General features: G+C 43.3%; 1 protein-coding gene across 4 annotated transcripts in view; it reads right to left on the bottom strand.

Annotated features, from left to right (window-relative positions):
• The window catches only part of KIAA0232, a 91942-nt gene that overhangs the window by 24403 nt on the left and 45853 nt on the right, over positions 1-21686 (bottom strand). For all 4 annotated transcript variants that reach the window (XM_082838462.1, XM_082838463.1, XM_082838461.1 and 1 more), the window contains one exon: positions 9409-9546. In XM_082838462.1, the coding sequence (XP_082694588.1) occupies positions 9409-9546 (138 nt within the window). The remainder of the gene's footprint in view (positions 1-9408; positions 9547-21686) is intronic.

The following is a 21686-nucleotide window of genomic DNA, read 5'->3' on the forward strand; positions in this document are numbered from 1 at the left end:
CTAATACCCACTTACCTCCCAGTACCAAACCAACATGAGAAACTGCTCTGCAAACCACAGGACCACTCTAAAATTCAAGTTATGGTATCCAAATCTGAACACCGGGGGGCGCACACACAGAGCCGGGCACTTTTCAGGAGATGTTCAATAAGCGGTCTTCCAGACGCATGACCATTCACTCGTGTACTTCTCACTCTCTCACTCACTCACTCTCAGCAAATGGTCAGGGCCCCCCGACGGCCAGGTAGGACACCCGGAGAGATGAGCTCCCTACCCTCAGGGAGTTTACCCTCGAATAACTGTTACTTCTCACGGCTGGGAGATGGCCGGGGGCAATGTATCTGGGCCTGCATTCCTGCCTTGCCCATACTCACTGGGCAGTAGGGTGCAGCGCCACTCCTGGTCTCTGAATACCCCCCTCTCAAGATTCCCGAGGGTAAGCTAAGGTGATGTGCGTGTGAGGCACCCCTCAGAGTGCCTGTCACATGGGTCACCTAAATACCGGTGCCCCCTCTAGACTGTTGATTCGTTTCTCACTTCCCAGAGTCTCAGTTTTGGATTCACTGCTTTTTAAAATGCCTTGAGTGTTTGCTCTGATTTGAGTTTGAGGGTGGAGGAGTAGGAAAGGTAACTAACCTGACCCAGACACTGCAGAGTCCCCTGGATTCTGGGGACTCCACGGTGCTGGCACTGCTGCCTTCCCTCTCCTAGGCTACAGGGTGGAGCCACTTCCATGATGATGCAGCCCAGGGCAAACACTGCAGCTACTGTCCCACTGCTTCTGGGAAAGATTTTTATTTGTTCCCTGATAAGTTTCTATCACTTCCCATACCACAGCGTTTCCAATGCTTCTCCCCCCTCTGCGCTTCTCAACTACTGAACTTAATCATCAGCATCAAGGAAACAAAGGCAATCTGACGTATTCTGCCTCATCCTCTCTCCTCTCTGTAGTCAAAGGCTTCTGTAGCTATGTTAATCATCTCAAAGGTTAATCTTTTATGGAGAACCCTTTGGGACTGGATATTGCCTAAATGCGTGACAGGCAGTTCCACACCAACCCTGTGATCATTAACCAATGTGGTACTCCGGGGCACTCAAGCGGTCCATGCCGCTGGGAGTCAAAAAGACGTGGGTTTGAACTTCACCTCAGGGTTAGCCACATGGCCGCCCTTAGGCCAGTCACCTAGCAAAGCCTTACTTTTCACAGCTGGAAAATGGGAGCATACCAATGACACTTCCAAATAGCTGGGTTTTGAACTCCTTGTATCGGTCCCCTAATTTCTTTTTTCTTTCCTATTTGCCATTTCTTCGTTTTTTGCTTTTACTTCCTGGGAGATTTCCTCAGCTATACCTTCCAACCCTTCTGTTGAGTTCTTTCATTCCCATTATCATGTTTAGAATTTTCAAGAGATCATCTTGTCCCTTGGATTGTTTCTTCTTTGCAGCAACCTTTTCCTCAGAGAGAAATTCCCCAATCTTCAGAGTTCTAGCAGACAGGGAGAAGAAAGGGGTGGGGATTCAACAATTTGCCAACTTTCATTTGGTCCCCAGTTTTCATTATGGTATCTCATGCTTTCCCTCAGAGGTGCCTGGTGTCCTAAGCCTGTCTGGCTTCCATCTGTCACGAAAGTACCTGTCAGGATGGGGAAAGCCTGGTAACCTCAGTGAGCCACGACTCCTGGCACTCAACCCTAGTATAGGTCCCTCCCCCAAATGTGCTAGGATTCCTCAGTGAGACACTAGCAAGTGTGATGCATGCCCTCTCAGAATGCTAACTCCCGGGCTCCATCTGCCGTAGACAGAAGCCTAAGCTAGCCACGCGGAGAAGGTCACAGCTCCTAGCTATCCCTCCTGAGGTGCCAGACAAGCTAAGAGAGCAATCTTGGATGTTCCGGTCCCAGCTGCCAATGACTGCAACGGTATGAGACCTCAGACAAGACCAGCGGGGGCCTCCCTGGCGGCGCAGTGGTTAAGAATCTGCCTGCCAATGCAGGGGACACGGGTTCAACCCCTGGCCCGGGAAGACCCCACATGCCGCGGAGCAGCTAAGCCCGTGCACCACAACTACTGAGCCTGCACCACTACTGAAGCCCACGTGCCTAGAGCCTGTGTTCTGCAACGAGAAGCCATGACAATGAGAAGCCCGTGCACTGCAACGAAGAGTGGCCCCCGCTCGCTGCAGCTAGAGAAAGCCCGCGCACAGCAACGAAGACCCAACACAGCCAAAAATAAAAACAAATAAATAAATTTATTAAACAAAAAAACCAAACAAACAAGACCAGTGGGATTTCCCTAGAGGTCCAGTGGCTAAGACTCCGTGCTCCCAATGCAGGGGAGCCGGGTTCGATCCCTGGTCAGGGAACTAGATCCAACATGCCACAACTAAGAGCCCGCATGCCGCAACTAAAAGATCCCACGTGCGGCAATGACGACCCCGCACGCGCCAACTAAGACCCAGCACAACCAAATAAATAAATATTAAATATATATATCAATAGTTAAAAAAAAAAAAACAAGACCAGCAAAAGAACCTCCCAGCTGAGCCCTACCCAACCCACAGACTTGTTAAGTCAATAAATAAAAGAGCACCAATAAGACAACTGAGAATATATACCAGGGTTCATAAACTCATGTCTTCAGTGGCCAGGGAAGTAATACAAACATGTGACAGCCAGGTATAATGCAATAGGAAGCAGTGGGGCACGTGGCTATGTGGATGGAACAAACATCCATGGCCTACAGCCATTTAAGGATAATTTTTAAACAAAAAATCCAAACAAACAAAAGGCTGTCTCTGCCAAGGCACCTGCATGAGGGCTGTGACTCCCATCCTTAAACACAGGAGGATCTACAAAAATCTACCCAATGGCTTGCCTCCAGCTCTTATTTATATTCGCTCTCTAGAATGTGGTATAGAGGAGGAGGGAAGTATGCAATGGATAAATATTACCGCACACCTACTATAGGCCAAGGAGGCATAGAAGAAAAGATAATCTTTCTGGTTAGGTCCATAGCTTTCATCAGATACACAAGCCTGTAATGCTAAAATGGTGAAAAAAACAACTGACTTTAATGTAGCAGTCTGATGCCTAAGTATATACTCTAGAAAAGGCACTGTACATGTGCACAAGGGTGGGAGCACAAGAATGGTCCTTGCTGTGTTCTTTATAACAATCAAAACTGGGAAACAACTGAAAGGTCCATTACCAGAAGAATAAATAGCTTTACAGTGCTACAATGGACATTTAGCAGTGAAGAGAAATTATAAGATCATACTAGTAACATAGATAAATCTTTCAAAATGTTAACTAAAAGAAGCAAGTTACAAAATACATAGAGTATGATACCATTCATATAAAGCTAACATGCAAAACAGTCACACATTTGTGTATCCCCTCAAATAACATTTAGTAAAAGTATAAAGATGTGCACGGGAGAGAGGAAAACCAAGTTCAGAGCACTGGTAACCTTGGAGAGAGATGGAGAGAAGTACCACGAGGAAAGGGCACTTGCGGGGCTCAAGCTGTTTCACAATTATGTGTTTCTCAAGCCACGTACACAGGTGCTCACTGTTCTGGTCTCTGTCCCTCCCCGCGTCTGCCTTCCCGCCCTCGCACACTCGGTCTGTCACACCCCACTCAATAACCCCCACGTACGCCTCTTTTTATGCCCTTTTGCTCACCTCACCCTCAGATTTTTAGAGCAGCCCCTCCCACTTGTTTCCTTTTCCACACCCTCCCTTTCAGAATTTAATAGTGTAGGAAATTTCCTATAAAAATCCCAACTTTCTACCTTTTCTAAAAAGAGAGAAGACCTGGCACCACCGGGACGGCGTTTCCCACAGGCCAACCCGCTCCCCACCACCTCATTCATTTAGCGTCCTACTCAGCCCCTGGAGACACGCCAGACGGCAAGCTCTGGCCAAACAAGCCAGTGGTCTATTGTTCAATCTCCTCCCCCAAACCACCCAGCCCATCAACCCCAGACACGCATATCCAACTGCGTTTTCAAAATCTCCACCCGCCTCTCTCACAGGCATCTGACACCCATCCACCCACAAATTTGTGCTTCTTCCCAATTTCCTTTTCCTCAGTAAATGAAGATTCCTTTCTTGCAGCTGCTCAGCCCCAAAACCTTGGCTACCTTCTCTGCCTCTGCCCTCTTCCTCCACCCTGTACATTCAGTCTTGTCAGCTCTACCTTCAAGATACATTTAGAAACAAGGTCTCGCCCTCATCGGCCTGCTGGACTAATAAGGTAATAGCTCCTTACCTGCTTTCTCTGCATCTGCCTCTGCCCCTCCATCTACCCTGCCTCGCCCCAACCCATCTACTCTTAAATGCAGCAGCCAGCAGCACCTTATCAGCATTTAAGTCAAGTTACATCACCCCTCTGCTCCAAACTCTCCAACTTTTGAGGCTTCTCAGAGGAAAAGCCAAGTCCTCATAACGGCCTACAGGCTTCCTTGAATACCCAGCTCTTTCTATGCCCAAGGAGATAAGGCCTAGGCTTCCTCACGCAGGGTTGGCTGTGACAACACAGCAATTGTGAACATTCTTGGCTTTAAAAACCACAGGCTTCTCAGGGGTCTGGCCTGTAGAGGGAGCACAGCGTCACCTCTTACAATGTGGACAGCGCACCCAGACGGGCACTGCACACATCTAAGGGCTCAGTAAATGTTAGTTACCATTGTCTTGAGCTCATTATCCAGAATGGATAAGTTCAAATGTCAGCATGCAAAGAAACAATGTACATGGTCAAAATTAACCTTGAAAGTAAATTGCCATAAATGACTTTACATGTATTTTATATACAACCCTGTACAGCATATAAACAAAACATACGCAAAATATTGAGATGTACTACGTACTTTTACTGGCAAAAAGAATGTTACTGGTGAACTTAGCTGAATGTGAAAACATGAGCAGTTGCAATAAGATTTCACTGTACTGAGGACATAAATCCTCTACAAGACGCTGAATAACCACAGAGCAAGTCAGTTACCCAGGGTAAGTTGCAGTGCTGTTACTTTCAAGACTAACTTAATTGAAATAAGTTATCATTGCATCCTAAGTTTATTCCCCAAACAGGGCCTTGTTGAGTTTCTAATATCCTAACCATTCCCAAAATGGGAGATGAAATACTAGCCCTGATTCAGTTTTAAGTAGCTCAATAAAAATAAAACAGAAATATAACTAATTATTAAAAACAAAAACGAAACAATATGAAAAGCTCCAACTCTGGGGAAAGAGAAAACAGAACCAAGTGAACTTGAGGATTCAAAAAACAACAGTCGGCACAGTTCCACTTTTTATGTTTTTAAAAGGGAGAAAGGGAGGTGTGGATATATGTAACCACATTAGGCATGTGCCATGTCCACTGGTAAGAGAAACAGAACAGCTTAGAATAACATCACGTAACTATAAAATGCCCACCTGGGGGAGGTCTGAGTGGCCTATCGCTGAGTCACAGCACCGTTCTTATTTACAGACCCCATTACTAACTGCACTCAAATCAAATGCAAAATGTTATAGCAAAAAATGAGTACCAGGGCTTCCCTGGTGGCGCAGTGGTTGAGAGTCCGCCTGCCGACGCAGGGGACATGGGTTTGTGCCCCGGTCCGGGAAGATCCCACACGCCACGGAGCGGCTGGGCCCGTGAGCCATGGCCGCTGAGCCTGCGTGTCCGGAGCCTGTGCTCCGCGACGGGAGAGGCCACAACAGTGAGAGGCCCGCATACCGAAAAAATAAAAAAGTGAGTACCAAAGAATTCCATTTTATTTGCATGTGTAAACGAAGAGTATTAGCAAAGGCAGTTTCAGCTGGGACTTAACAAACAACAAAGCCCATTAAAGGTCATGGTCCCCAACAGGAATAAACAATGGCTCACAGATGTTCACGGGTGTGGCCAAACTACCATCAATGTATAAAATTAAATTTGGACATAACTGAGTTTCCTTATGGTTTTGGTGACGTTTCTCAGATAAATATTGGGCTGAGCGGGTTCAGAGACGTGCTGAAATGTGGGTACAACTTGATGCAAGGATTAAGCGGAGGCACAGCGTCCCACCACAGGGATGTAAAACTGCAGTCAGAGAAGTCTACCATTCTATTTAAACCATGGCGAGTGAAGAGTCTGATAACTCTGGATGCTTTTACAGAAACAGCTAACACTGTAGCTGTAACAGTCACACATGCACACACGAAAGTAATGAGAAAATAATTCATCTCACATGTAACTCAGAACATCACCTCTACCTACCTACCTAATAGAGTGATAGCATCACCTATGTTACTGTCTTGTGATTATGTCATTAACATTTTAAGCAATTAGACTGTGAACTTGTTAGTGGCTTTTGACTCTGATCAGTTAGTAGTGACTACACAGAGCTGCACGAAGAAGGGGTCTAAGTTGGCATTAGAACTGGGTGGGAAAGCAAAGCACAGAATCGCGAACATTACCATCCTCAGTATTTAGGGAATGAACAACACACCCACGTGCAAACATTCACTGTGGCAAAAATATAAGATAAAATAGAACTCTGCATTATAATTTCCTACATAGGGCCTTCTTTGCTCTCTTCTTTTCACTGAAGCCACCAGGCAGATTCTAGGGGAAAAAAAGCTAGCCTACAGTTCATAAGTGACCACAGTGAATCCTTTCCATTGTTACAGGCCATAGTTAGAGAGGGTTCTTTTCAACTTCTTTCCATTGGCTCCCAAGAGCCAGGTGAGCTGTCCTAAGGGGGCTGTGCACTGATGCACACACAGCAGGCGGCTCGGGACAGGGCTCCGGGGCTTGAGGACTTCCTACTTCCTTTTCATTCTGTCCCCAAGCACTCGGCTGAGCTCCTGGTGTACGACTGGCACATTCACTTCCTCAGCCGACTTTAATTTGGTAAGATTAAAAAAACAATCCTTATTAGGAAAAAGAACGCAGTAATTTTTAATAAAATGAGAAGGAAAGAGTTAGGACAAATACGCTTCATTGGGTTTGAAAACAAAAATCCCGCCTTCGACAGCCAGGCAAAGGAAAGCATTTTCTAAAGCAACAACTTAAAGAATCAAAGATCTGTGCAAGCCACTCTCCTCCCCTGCACTGTTTCTACCTGACACCAGTTCTTTGTTGGCACACATCAGGCTCAGCTAGGATGAATTACACACACTCAAAAAGCTGTCAGAGGAGAAGGGTCTTGCACTGCACACAACAAGATGCCTGTGCTCCCCCTTTGCCCACAGCTGATTTCAGCTGTCCTTGTTTTTCAGTCCACTTCACCATGAGTCGAAGGCTAGAGTCATTTCTCAGCAACTTTGGTCCAAAGCAGAAATAAGATCCTTTCCCAGATTGAAACTCCCTACTAATATTTTCCTCCCCACCGTGGCTCAGCAGTAGCTTTTCTGGATTCTGCTCAAAGAATTTACCTGAACTAACCTCTCACTTTTAAAAACCATCTCCATTTTCAATTCCTTTAAAAGCTCTGAAATCCTTTACCAATCTATTACCCCCTTCAGTGTCACACAGAAAACACCTTTTGGGTAACTGTCCAACCACCCGCTTTTCTCTGAGGACTGCCCATCACTCAGCCCCTGTTGAAGGAATGGACCTGCAGGCAACTCTGTCCCCTCGCCACAGCTTACCAAAAGCACAGGTGGACAACCGGCCCAAGCCTAGCAAATCAGATTCTCCCTCAACTGAATGGGGCTGGGTACCAGACTTCAGCCGTCATGCTGGGCTGGGGCTAGAATGGTCATTTTTTCACCATGCGTGTGCCGAAGCAGAGAAAGCCAGACTTCAGGTAGAGAGGGAATGACCCAGAAGCACAGAGAGAAGCAAATGAGAGACTGTGGGTCATTAGAGAAAATGACTTCGGCTGCCAATCATTTGGTTCCCAGTTCAGGTCACTCCCCAGGCTGCTGCATTTCCAGCACTGGGTTTCAGTGAGATATCCCTGTAACCTTTATGTATATTTCCATTTTCTCCTAAACTAGGTTAATTATGTTCCTTCTCTTTGTAACAAAAAGGTACCTAAGATAACCACATGAGTGGTAACTTCCAAATTCCTATCCCATAGTCTATGAGGCAGCAGCTTCAAGAAATCAGAAGTTAAAAAAAAATCCAAGAGGTGAGGGAGAGGAAAACAGTGGGAAGGGGAAAAAGAAGGACTGGATGAAAGTGGAAGACGCTTTGGAAACTGAGGTTCAACTAATTCAAGAGAAATGCAGTACCTTCTACACGACAGGCACTCACTCTGCTAGGCACCAGGAGATGCAAAGATGGGGAACTCACAGTCCTGGCGTCCAAGGAGCACAGTCGTGAAGGGAAGACAGAAATGCACAACTGCATTTAGGATGTGAGGGTAGGCACCAGGTACCATGGGCACAGGCCAGGGAGTTGGGCTCCCACAGACAACTCTGAGCAGGATGAGAACACACAGCTGGGAAGCACTGAACAAGCTTTCACGGCCATGTGTGGTAGGTGGGAGACAAAATAGAACTTCTGCAGATTATCAAATGCAGCAAAGCTGGTTACCCCCAACATCAGACCGCTTGATAACTTAATTTAGGAAGGAAGTTTCTGCAGGTCGGAAGCTGCTCTCCACACCTTGTATGAATCTTCTCAATTTAACTTTGAACTGTAAAGGTGCTTAAAGCACACTATCTCAAATGGCATGGTAAAAGCAAAATAATTTTCCAAGCAGTTATGATCGCAGAGATTTTATCTTATAGTGAGCAACAAAGAATCAGAGTATTAATTTAAATAGCGATTATGCTCTAAAACTATGGCGTTAGTTCAGGATGCTGAAGGACATAAGAAATATTTTACATGAAACGTTAGAAGGTCACTAAAACAATCTTACACTATTTTCCTTAAAAACAAACAAAAAATTATGAATCAAGCAAACATAGTGTTCTTAAATGTTAGAACTGTTTTCCCACTTCTAGCAATGTATCCAAAATATATACATATATACCATGGAAAAAGCCACGCATGAAAATATTCTGGAGAGCATAACACAAAACGAAGAGCACTCTAAATATCCAGTAATAAAGAATGTATTAGGCAGCTACTGGAATATTATTTGATGAAACGTAACTTAGCCACTAAAAAGAATAAAGATAAGGTATCAATAATAACAAAATGAAATACATGTTAAACGGGGAAAAATATATATAAAATTTTATGTATTCTCCAACTACAACAGTACATAAAAAAGAATATGTTATATAAAACTCAATATATATAGAAAAATACTATAAAGGAAAATATGGCAATGTTTACATAACGGTGGTGAGATAATGAGTACTTTACTTTTCTAAGGTTTTTTTGGTTAAGATGTATTATCGGTAAACTTTTAAGACACACCACCTTTTTTTCTCCCCTAAGTATTAGAAATCAAATGTAAACTTACTTCATCAGAAGCAGATCGAAGACACTGGACAGCAGCCTGTTTTTTCATTTCTTCTAAAGTTAGATCTGAGCACTTTTTCTTACTCTTTCCCCATTTCTTATAAGCTCCTTTTTCCCAGCCCAGGAAGATGTCATTCTCCTAAAATAAGAATGGACGAGTTTCAATGATCAACGCTGAATAACAAGTTTCAAACACTATTATTTCCCACATACTTACACATATATTCCCCTACCAAATTATTTTCATTCACAAATTGGTACACACTAATAAATTAAGAGACCATAGGACACTGTCAATCAGAGCACTTCAGAATAATCCTTTTTTTGTTGTTTTTTTTTGTTTTTTTGCGGTACGTGGGCCTCTCACTGTCGTGGCCTCTCCCATTGCGGAGCACAGGCTCCGGACGCGCAGGTTCAGAGGCCATGGCTCACGGGCCCAGCCGCTCCGTGGCATGTGGGATCTTCCTGGACCGGGGCACGAACCTGTGTCCCCTGCATCGACAGGCGGACTCTCAACCACTGTGCCACCAGGGAAGTCCTAATCCATTATTTCGATATCTGTTACTGAAGTAATTATTATTTAGGATTTATGATCTCAATAAATCTGACCCATTTATATTTATAGAAAATGCTAATAAACTCATTCACATGTAAATTCAAGTGTTATCATTTAAATTTCAGTATAAATTCTAAACTATACACACAATTAAATGTCCTCTTTTCTGTACTTCCCACTCGTCAATAATGACTGCTCATGTTACCAGCAGATTTTATTTTCTTCCCCGCCGCGCCACACGGCATACAGGATCCTAGCTCCCAGACCAGGAATTGAACCCGTGCCCCATGCAGTTGAAGGGCAAAGTCCTAACCACTGGACCGCCAGGGAAGTAAGTCCCTTACTAGCAGATTTTAACATTTAACAGGTGAATGTTTCATTCCTATAACTTGCAGTCTAAAAAACAACAGATATAAAATATTTTATGTATTTTAAGCTTATTTTCCCCTTGACTATATATGCCTGTTATAAAAACTAAGGAAAACTGGAAAAGCAGGAAGAAAGCAAATCATCCACGATCCTACCACCCAGCGAAAATTATAACAATTTGGTCTGCTTCATTTGGTCTTTTTCACATGCTTTAAAAAAACACATGATTGGGGCTTCCCTGGTGGCGCAGTGGTTGCGAGTCCGCCTGCCGATGCAGGGGACATGGGTTCGTACCCTGGTCCGGGAAGATCCCACATGCCGCGGAGCGGCTGGGCCCGTGAGCCATGGCCGCTGGGCCTGCTCGGCTGGAGCCTGTGCTCCGCAACGGGAGAGGCCACAACAGTGAGAGGCCCGCGTACCGCAAAAACAAAAAACAAAAACACACGATTGAATTCACACTATTTGTACAATTTTGTACTTAACTTATATTGTAAACATTACCCCCATGTTACTACAAATTCTTTGGTTATACAATATTCCAAGATGTAGGTTTACTTTACCTCCCTAAACTGGGACTTGAGTATTTTTAATTGCTTTGCCACTTCATTTTGCCCTTCATTTGGTAAATTATTATTAAAACCAGTGGACAGACAAGAGGGGGAAAAAAGAAAGAAAGACAAAGGCAAAATTAAGAAAACTCCTTAGAAGAATATTTGGCCTACAGTGGGCCCTCAGGAAATAGATATGAATTAATGAATGAGATGGAAGAAAGGAAAAGCACAATAATAATAAATTCAAAAGATCTCTTGGATCAAATCATACACCATCAACTGTGTAGCCAATCTTTACTGTGATCAAATACATAAAATTACTTTTATGCCACCAGATAAGAGTGGGAGGACTCCTCCCCTCTATACTCATCATGATTAACATACTTTTTACTTAATTTCTTGGGCATGTTTGCAGATCTCGTGAACCCGAAAAACATATTTGCTGGCTGAGTGGTGTCAATTCCATTTGCCAAGGGAAAATGTGCTTGATGGCCAAGTAAGAACTCTCAGTATATTTCCATTTATCTAATGTGTTTGGCTGGACAACAGCTGAAACCTGACATTCCTTATCAGTGATATCTTCTGGAGATAGAGCTTTTCCTTTCACAGGAGCAGAAACAGAACCATAACAATGTAGATTTGAAGCTTCTGAAGACAGAGGAAGATGTTATAATTTTCCTCTATTCACAGCGTATAAAACAAAGAAGGTAGAAAAGTTCTGTGTAATTACTGAAAACAGGACTCCTTTCGGTTTGAGTTGCTGAGACTGGCTTTCTCTTTACTCAGAATTATAAACATGTTTCTCTACTGAAGCTATATATATATATATATTTTTAATATTTATTTATATTTATTTTGGCTGTGCCAGGTCTTAGTTACGGCATGCGAGATCTTTTAGTTGTGGCATGCAGGATCTAGTTCCCTAACCAGGGATTGAACCCGGGCCCCCCATGTTGGGAGCATGGAGTCCTACCCACTGGACCACCAGGTAAGTCCACTTGGTGGTCCACTAGTGGAAGTCCACTACTGCAGCTATATTAAAGCTCAGCAGGGTTAATAACACATTCAAAGGTCCAAATAAAGTTTTATTATACAGGCAGAAGGGACTTTCAAAATTCACATGGACACACAGTCCTTCTTGAGGGCAGTCTGACAATACATATCAAATATCTTAAACATGCATATGTACTTTTGATCAATAATTCTACTTCCGGGAATTTAGCCTAAGGAAAAAAAATCACCAAAGTGTGCATAGATTTAGCTACAGTGATGTTGATCATATAGCTGTCAATAACTGCAAACATGTAGAGAAAACCTAAATGTCAAATAAGGAGGACTTGGTTAATAAGTTATAATTCATCCAGGCAATTAGATATTACAGCCATTAAAGAGATTATGAAGTGTATTTACTGACATGGGAAGCTACTCACAATATATATAAGAGAAGTAGTTTATACAACAGTATGATCTCATTTTTGGTTAAAATACACATGCACACCTATTAATGTGCATTAAAATGTCTGCGAGAAATGTACTAAGAGGCCACCAAGGAGCTTGTCTCTTTGTGAGCAGGAACAGGAATCTATAACTTTTCTTGTAACTAGGTCATACTCCTTTAACAGTCGAAAGTTTTTTGTTTTTTTTTTTTAATGGAATACTCGTAAGTCAAGAATAGAGAAATGAGAAGAGCTCCTGTAGCTGTTCACCTAGAACACGTGTCTGGCACTCGCTTTGTTTGTCACAAACCATAAAATTTGCTTTTTAAATATACAATTCAGTGGTTTTTAGTATAATTCACAGGGTTATGCAACAATACCATTATCTTATTTTCTTTTAAATTTATTTATTTATTTATTTTTGGCTGCGTTGGGTCTTTGTTGCCGCACGCAGGCTTTCTCTAGTTGTGGCGAGCGGGGGCTACTCTTCAGAGCGGTGCGCAGGCTTCTCATTGCGGCAGCTTCTCTTGTTTCAGAGTTCGGGCTCTAGGCATGCGGGCCTCAGTAGTTGTGGCTCGCGGGCTCAGTAGTCGTGGCTCACGGGCTCTAGAGCTCAGGCTCAGTAGCTGTGGCGCACAGGCCTAGTTGCTCCGCGGCCTGTGGGATCTTCCCGGACTAGAGATCGAACCCGTGTCCCCTGCATTGGCAGGCGGATTCTTAACCACTGCGCCACCAGGGAAGTCCCGTCATTACCTTATTTTGAAACATTTTTCATCACCCCAAAAAGAAGCCCTGTACCCACTAGCAGTTACTTCCCATTCCTCTCTCTCCCAAGTCACTGGCAACTACTAATCTGTTGTCTCTATAGATTTTCCTATGCTAGACATTTCATATAAATAGAATTATACAATCCATATCCTTTCCTGCCTGGCTTCTTTTGTTTGGTGTAACGTTTTAAAGGCTCACCCGTGTTGTGGCATGTATCAGTACTTCATTACCTTTTATGACTAAATAATATTTAACTGCATGGATGTACCACACTTTGTTTATCCATTCATCCACTGATGGATATCTGGATTGTTCTCACCTTTCGGTTATTGTGAATAATACTGCTGTGAACATTCATATACGAGTTTTTGTATGCACACATATTTTCAATCTTGTTGGGGATATACCTAGGAGTGGAATTGGGTCACATGGTAACTCTATATTCAACCTTTTGAAGAGCTGCCAGACTATTCTTCAAAGCAGCTATACCATTTTACAATCACACCAGAAGTATATGAAGATTCTAAATTCTCTACATCCTCACCAACATTTGTTATTGTCTGTGTTTTTTATTTTAGCCATCCTAGTGAGGATGAAGTGGTATCTCATCATTTTCCCTAATGACCAATGAAGTTAAGCATCTTTTAAGGTACTTATTGGCCATTTGCATATCTTCTTTGGACAAATGTCTATTCAAATCTTTTGCCCATTTTTAAATCATCTATTCTGAATACACATCCCTTATCAGATATAAATGATTTACAAATATTTTATCTAATTTGGTTTTTTAATGTTCATTTTATTTATTTATTTTCTTTATTATTATTATTATTTTGGCTGCGTCGGGTCTTAGTTGTGGTACACGGGATCTTCGCTGAGGCATGCAGGATCTTTTGTCACGGCGTAGGCTTCTTTCTAGTTGTGGCGTGTGGGTTTTCTCTCTCTAGTTGTGGCACGCTCTGTAGTGTGCGGCAGGCGGGCTCTCTAGACGTGCGCAGGCTTAGTTGCCCCGCGGCATGTGGGATCTTAGTTCCCTGACCAGGGATCGAACCCGAGTCCCCTGCAATGGAAGGCGGATTTTTTACCACTAGACCACCAGGGAAGTCCCTATTTTATCTAATTCTATGGGTTGTCTTTTCACTTTCTTGATGATATCCTTTGAAGTATAAAAGTTTTTCACTGTGATGAAGTTAATACATTGATATCTTCTTTGGCTGCTTATGCTTTGGTATCTAAGAAACCACTGCCTAATACAAGCCATGAAGATTTACTCTTATGTCTTCTCCTACGTTTTATACTTTTAGCTCTTATATTTAGGTCTATGGTCCATTTTAAGTTAATATTTGTATGTGGTATGAGACAGGAGTCCAACTTCATCCTTTTACACGTGGTTATCCTGTTGTCCCAGCACCTTTTGCTGAAGACTATTCTTTCCCCCATTGAATGGTCTTGCTGGAAACTACAAAGGTTTATTTCTGAATTCTCAGTTCCATTACATACGGCCAGCCATATGTATGCCAGGATCAAACCATCTTGCTTACAGGAGCCTTGCAATAAGTTTTAAAACTGGGAAGTGTTAGTCCTCCAACTTTGTTCTTCTTTTTTCAAATTCTTTTGGCTATTCTGGGTCCCTTGCATTTCCGTATGAATTTTAGGATCAGTTGCCAATTTCTGCAACAAAGGTAGCTGGGATTCTGATAGGGATTGCCTTGAATCTGCAGATCAGTTTGGGGAGCACTGCTATGTTAACAATATTAAGTCTTCTGATCATGAACATGGGATGTCTTTCCATTTATTAGATCTCTTTGATTTCTGTCAATGATGTTTTATAATTTTTAGTGTGCAAGTCTTACACTTCTTTTGTTAAATTTATTCCTACATATCTTATTCTTTTTCATACTATTGTAAATGGAATTTTCTTAATTCCATTCCTTAGGATTTTCTATACACAACACCACGTCAGTATGTCAATAGAGATAGTTTTCGTTCTTCCTTTCCAATCTAGATGTCTTTTTTGGTTCTTACCTAACTACCCTGTTAATGCTGATTTTTAAGATTTTACGTATTTCATCTTTGAAAATGTCTTTACTGATATTAATCCACAGGCATGGGTTCAACGGAACAGATTAATTGCTTAGAAGGAATTTATAAAATTCTGTTAGCTTCTTCCCTTGATACGTGCTTTTGTGTGTGTGTGTGTGGTACGCGGGCCTCTCACTGTTGTGGCCTCTCCCGCTGCAGAGCACAGGCTCCGGACGCGCAGGCTCAGTGGCCATGGCTCACGGGCCCAGTCGCTCCGCGGCATGTGGGATCTTCCCGGGCCGGGGCACGAACCCATGTCCCCTGCATCGGCAGGGGGACTCTCAACCACTGCGCCACCAGGGAAGCCCGATACGTGCCTTTTAGCATGTCATCATATTGCAGATCAATCACTCCCAAGTGAAAGTTAGGTGGGAGCTTCTTACTGAAGTTAAACAGATTCTGAGATGCAGACATTTCCTTTGCACTGTGTCAAGGTGTGAAAAATGCTGCTAGAACTGCAGTTTGACCTTGGACAACATATCCAGCGCAAATTTGTGTGGGAATGGAGATTTTGCTTCTTGTTTTAACTTCTGACATAATGAAAATGCATAAAGCAACTTGACATTATTTGTGATTCAAACAATGTTAGCTGTTAGAATGACTTTACCACATTACAAATTTTGCTTATATGTGCTACTTTGCCTTGCAATTTTAGGCTGAATCCATTAAGAAACACCATCAAGTCTATAGCAAAAGCTAAACCAACACTAGTATACTAGATATATTTTTATGCATCCTGCTCTTGCCACTTACTGTATTTGAGAGCTCCCTTATTCTATTTTTTTCTGCCTTCATGTACTGTGTGAATGTGTTATGACTTATTCATTAACCATTAGCATTGAACTAATAATTAGACCTTAAAAGAACACAATATAAAAAAGCTCAAGATATTTCTATTTTACTTGCTATATTTTCTGTGCTATACTAATTAAAAGTCCACTTAGACATAAACATACAATATTATGCATGTGTCAAATATTTACTAGGTAAACTCAGCAAATCAAGTATGATTCTTCAAAGTCATAATCTTAAAGACAGAGCACAATTATTAAGCACCAAAAGAAGATGTGGCTAAAGGACTTCTCAGGCCGAGAATCTACTGTCAGGCGCTTTTCTAGACACTACTGTGAGGTAACATAAGGCTAGAGTTTTGATTGACTTTCTCTTGCCGTCTTCTATCAAAAAGGAAACTGAGAACTGGAGGAAGGAAAAGACCACGGCATTGTGAAATGCAGCTGGGATCAACGACTGCTGTTCGCTGCGGGGCACCCGCCTCCCACAGCTTCCCATTAACAAGAGTCCTGAAAAACCAAACCACCAAGAGTCTGAATGGGACTAATGCCACTCCCATCTGTGGGCCTTAATCCCTCTGGCCACAAAGACTGGCTCAGAGAGAGGCATGTGACCAATCAGAAATGAGCACTTGAAAATGGGCCCTCCACACAAGATTTCTGCTGGGAATGCAGGGAACACACCCTCTGCACAGTGTGAGAGCAGGATGCTGGAAACGTGCTCATTGTCATTTGCCCTCCAGTCCCCAGCAGTGGCTGCAAAACCAAGCTGGTGCTGGGAGGCAGGCGGACGCCCTAATGACACTGTGAGCTCTGAGCTGAGCCAGGCAGGGCCAGTCCTCATTCTGGACTTGCAGCTGTACGAGACTTTCTTTTTTTCCAATTAAGGCGATTTACACCAAATTTTTGGTTGCTTGTGAATGAAAGATATAGCTAGAATCTGAGGAAAGGCCTCAGTAATAAATTCACTTCTCACTGCTCAAAGGAACTGTAAACTGCCTCTAAAAAATGAATAGCACCAATTAAATGAGAACTTCAGGTTAAGTGCATCCTTTTTTTTTCCTACTAGGTCTTCAGCCAACAAGTTCCTCATTGGCCTCCCTGTTTTCAGTTGCCCAACCCGATCACCCATTACCATGCTTGCCATTTGGTACTGCTGACTAAATATAGCAATGGGTCTTTTTGTCTCCAGGACTAAAATACAAATCCTCCAGCAGAGCACATCAGGTTCTTTGGAATCAGCTTCCTGCTCGCCTCTCTCGGTCTAATCTCCTCCCTCTCCCTCCCTATCCTCCTCTGGCCTCCCAGTATCAGGCCCCTTCCTGCTCCTGTGACCTCGCACGCACCCGCCTTTTCTTCTTCCTTCAAGGCTGTTCAACCGTGATCTTGCCTGTGGTTCCCACCGCCGCTGCCCCCCAGGCCCACGTCCTGGACTGTGCACAGCCAGAGCACATCACAGACCCAAACCTGATGGCCATCTCCCAGAGCCCCCCACCCCACCCCCAGTCATCTCTGCAGTCCTGGTGCCTGCCGGTGTCTAGCAAGCACGTCATGGCCATTCATGTGGTGAGTAAAAACCCAGGCATTAAATGCAGTGCTGATATTCAAAACATCTTCTCTATTCCATGAAAAGATTTTACCAAGCCCCCCCCACCCCTTTCACTATGTATCTGAGGGAGTCTGTGGACATGAACTTGTGCACACACCATTAGTACTAACTCCTACTCTCAATTTTTTTTCACACTCCTTATGTGTAAAGTTAATTTAAATTAATGTCTATTGAGTGAATGATTGTTGAAATACAGTATATGCAGCAAGACACCTGAGGAACCCAGGATGGGTCCACTGTTATTGTTAAAGGAAAACACTGCAAATGCTAGCTTTTCCAAGCAGTGAAATGCTACACTAATGGGGATATACTGTAAAGTAGGTTACAAGTGGGCTGAAAGAACAAGTTTTGTTGAATACAGAAATGATCCAACTCAACTAGCAATCAGTACAAGGATTATTCTTATTTAACCTGTGGGCAAAACCAGAAAGTGCAATAACCCAGCTACACTTCTAGAATGATGGACTCTGAGGTAGAAGATACAATTAATTAGGGATTTAAAAGAAACTGCAACAAAGCTACAAAAGTCAAGACAGTGAGGTACTGGCATAAAGATAGGCATATAGACCAATGACTAGAACAGACAGCCCAGTAATAGACCCTCACATATATGCTCAAATTATTTTCAACAAGTGTGTCAAGAGCATTCAATGAGGAAAGGACAGTCTCTTCAACAAATGGTGCTGGGAAAACTAGACACCCACATGCAGAAGAATGGAATTTGAGTCTTACCACATACCAAATATAAAAGTTAACTCAAAATGGATCAAAGACCTATGCGTAAAAGCTAAAACTATAAAACTCTTGGAAGAAACATAGGGCAAAGCTTCTCAGCATTGGATTTGGCAAAGATTTCTTGGATGTGACACCAAAGACACAGGTAACAAAATAAAAAACAGACAAACTGGGCTCCATGAAAATTTTTAAATTTCATGCACTGAAAGACACGATGAACACAGTGAAAAGGCAAACCCCGGAAATATTTGCAAATCATGTATCTGATAAGGGGTTAATATCCAGAACCTATAGAGAACTTCTAAACTCAACAACAACAAAACAACCAGATTCAAAAATGGGAAAAGGACTTTAAAGTCTCCAGAGAAGATATGCAAACAGACAATAAACACAAGAAAAGATGCTCAACATCATTAATCATCAGGGAAAATGTAAATCAAAACTACAATGAGGGGGCTTCCCTGGTGGCGCAGTGGTTGAGAGTCCGCCTGCCGATGCAGGGGACGCGGGTTCATGCCCCGGTCCAGGAAGATCCCACATGCTGCGGAGCGGCTGGGCCCGTGAGCCATGGCCGCTGAGCCTGCGCGTCCAGAGCCTGTGCTCTGCAACGGGAGAGGCCACAACAGTGAGAGGCCCACGTACCGTGGGGAAAAAAAAAAAAACAAAAAAACTACAATGAGGTACCCCTCACACCAATTAGAATAGCTACTATGTAAAAACAAACAAACAAACAAGAAATAACAAATGTTGGTGAGGATACGTAGAAATGGAACCCTGTGCACTATTGGTGGGAATGTAAAATGGTGGAGCTAGTGTCACTTCCTCAAAAGATTAAAAACAGAATTATCGCATGATCCAGCGATTCCACTTCTAGATATATACCCCCCAAAGCTGAAATCAGGGTCTCGATGAGATATTTGTACACTCATGTTCATAGCAGCATTGTTCACAGTAGCTAAAATGTGGAAGAAACCCAAGTGTCCACTGATAGATGGATGGATAAGCAAAATGTGGCATATCCATATGATGGAATATTATTCAGCCTTAAAAAGGAAGGAAATTCTGACCTGCTACAACATGGATGAACCCTGAAGACACTGTGCTCAGTGAAATAAGCCAGTCACAAAAGGACAAACACTGTATGATTCCACTGATACGAGGTACTTAAGAGCAGTCAAAATCATACAGACAAAATGTATAGGGCTTCCGTGGTGGCACAGTGGTTAAGAATCCGCCTGCCAATGCAGCAGACACGGGTTTGAGTCCTGGTCCAGGAAGATCCCACATGTGGCGGAACAACTAAGCCCGTGCGCCACAACTACTGAGCCTGCGCTCTAGAGCCCGCAAGCCACAACTACTGAGCCTGCATGCCACAACTACTGAAGCCCGCATTCCTAGAGCCCGTTCTCCACAACAAGAGAAGCCACTGCAATGAGAAGCCCGTGCATGCAATGAAGAGTAGCCCCCACTGGCCGCAACTAGAGAAAGCCGCGCACAACAACAAAGAACCAAAGCAGCCAAAAGTAAGTAAATAAATAAAATAAATTTATTTAAAAAAACCAACAAACTAGGGCTTCCCTGGCGGTGCAGTGGTTAAGAATCCGCTTGCCAACACAGGGGACACGGGTTCGAGCCCTGCTCTGGGCAAGATCCCACATGCCGCCAAGCAACTAAGCCCGTGCACCACAACTACTGAGCCTGTGCTCTAGAGCCCGTGAGCCACAACTACTGAAGCCTGCGTGCCACAACTACTGAAGCCCGTGCACCTAGACCCCGTGCTCTGCAACAAGAGAAGCCATCCAATGAGAAGCCCACACACCGCAACAAAGAGTAGCCCCCGCGCGCAGCAACAAAGACCTAACGCAGCCAAAAATATAAATAAATAAATAAATTTATTTTTTTAAAAAAAAGTATAATGGTGGTTGCCAGGGGCTGTGTGGAGAGGGGAATTATAAAGTTTTCATTTTACAAGATGAAAAGAGTTCTGGAGATGGATGGCGGTGATGGCTGCACATTATGAATGCATTTAATACCACTGAACTGTACACTTAAAAATGGGAAAGATGGGGCTTCTTCCCTGGTGGCGCAGTGGTTAAGAATCCGCCTGCCAATGCAGGGGACGCGGGTTCGAGCCCTGGTCCAGGAAGATCCCACATGCCGCGGAGCAACTAAGCCCGTGCGCCACAGCTACTGAGCCTGCGCTCTAGAGCCCGCAAGCCACAACTACGGAGCCCACATGCCACAACTACTGAAGCCCGCGTGCCTAGAGCCCGTGCTCCGCAACAAGAGAGGCCACCGCAATGAGAGGCCCGTGCACCGCAACGAAGAGTAGCTCCTGCTTGCCACAACTGGACAAAGCCCGCACACAGCAGCGAAGACCCAACACAGCCAAAAATAAATAAATAAAATAAATTTTAAAATGGGAAAGATGGTGGTGGTGATGAGGGAAGAAGCTACAGTAACTTCTCTGAAGGGCAGGCAGGCCCCAGTGTGTACCTATGACATCTGCACTCACCTCCATCATGTTTCCCCCTCCACACACAAGTCATACACCTGAGAAAGAAGCACACATCTATTCATTTCTTTAATAAATCTCTGAGCATCTTCTACATCCCATGAATTGCTTTAAGGGCTGGGAATACAGCAGAAAACATGGCGGACAAGGTCCCTAACTTCATGAATTGTATATTCCAGCAGAGGAGACATACAAATAAACATAAAATATCACAAATAATCATACAATTCCAGGTAGCAACAAGTGTTATGAAGAAAAATTAAGTAGAAAAGAGGACTGAGAATGGAAGGTTTCTTTTTAAATATGGTGGTCAAAGAAAGACTGAGGAGAAGATAAGCAAAATAAACACCAAACTAAACAAGAAAACAAATGAACACCCTCTTTTAAAAAGGAACTGGTGGACAATCCATGAAAGAGAAAATGGGTAAGTTGGATTTCATTAAAATAAAAACTGCTCTGTGAAAAACAATGTCAAGAGAATTAGAAGACAAGCCACAGACAGGGAGAAATGTTTGCAGAAGACACATCTGCAAGAACTGCTACACAAATTCACAAAAAACTCTTAAAACTCAATAATAAGAAAACAAACAACCTGATTAAAAGATAGGCCAAAGACCTCAACAGACACCTCATCAAAGGAGATATACAGATGGTAAATAAGCATATGAAAACACGCTCTACATAATGTCATCAGGCAAATGCAAATTAAACAACAGTGAGATACCACTACACACCTTTAGAATGGCCAAAAACTAGAACACTGACCACAGCAAATGCTGGCGAGAACGTGGAGCAACAGTAACTCTCGCTCACTGCTGGTGGGAACGCAGAATGGTGCAGCCACGTCGGAAGGCAGTGTGGCAGTCT

Source organism: Leucopleurus acutus (genome assembly GCF_964270905.1).
Source record: "Leucopleurus acutus genome assembly, chromosome: 4".
In the NCBI taxonomy this organism is placed as follows: domain Eukaryota; kingdom Metazoa; phylum Chordata; class Mammalia; order Artiodactyla; family Delphinidae; genus Leucopleurus; species Leucopleurus acutus.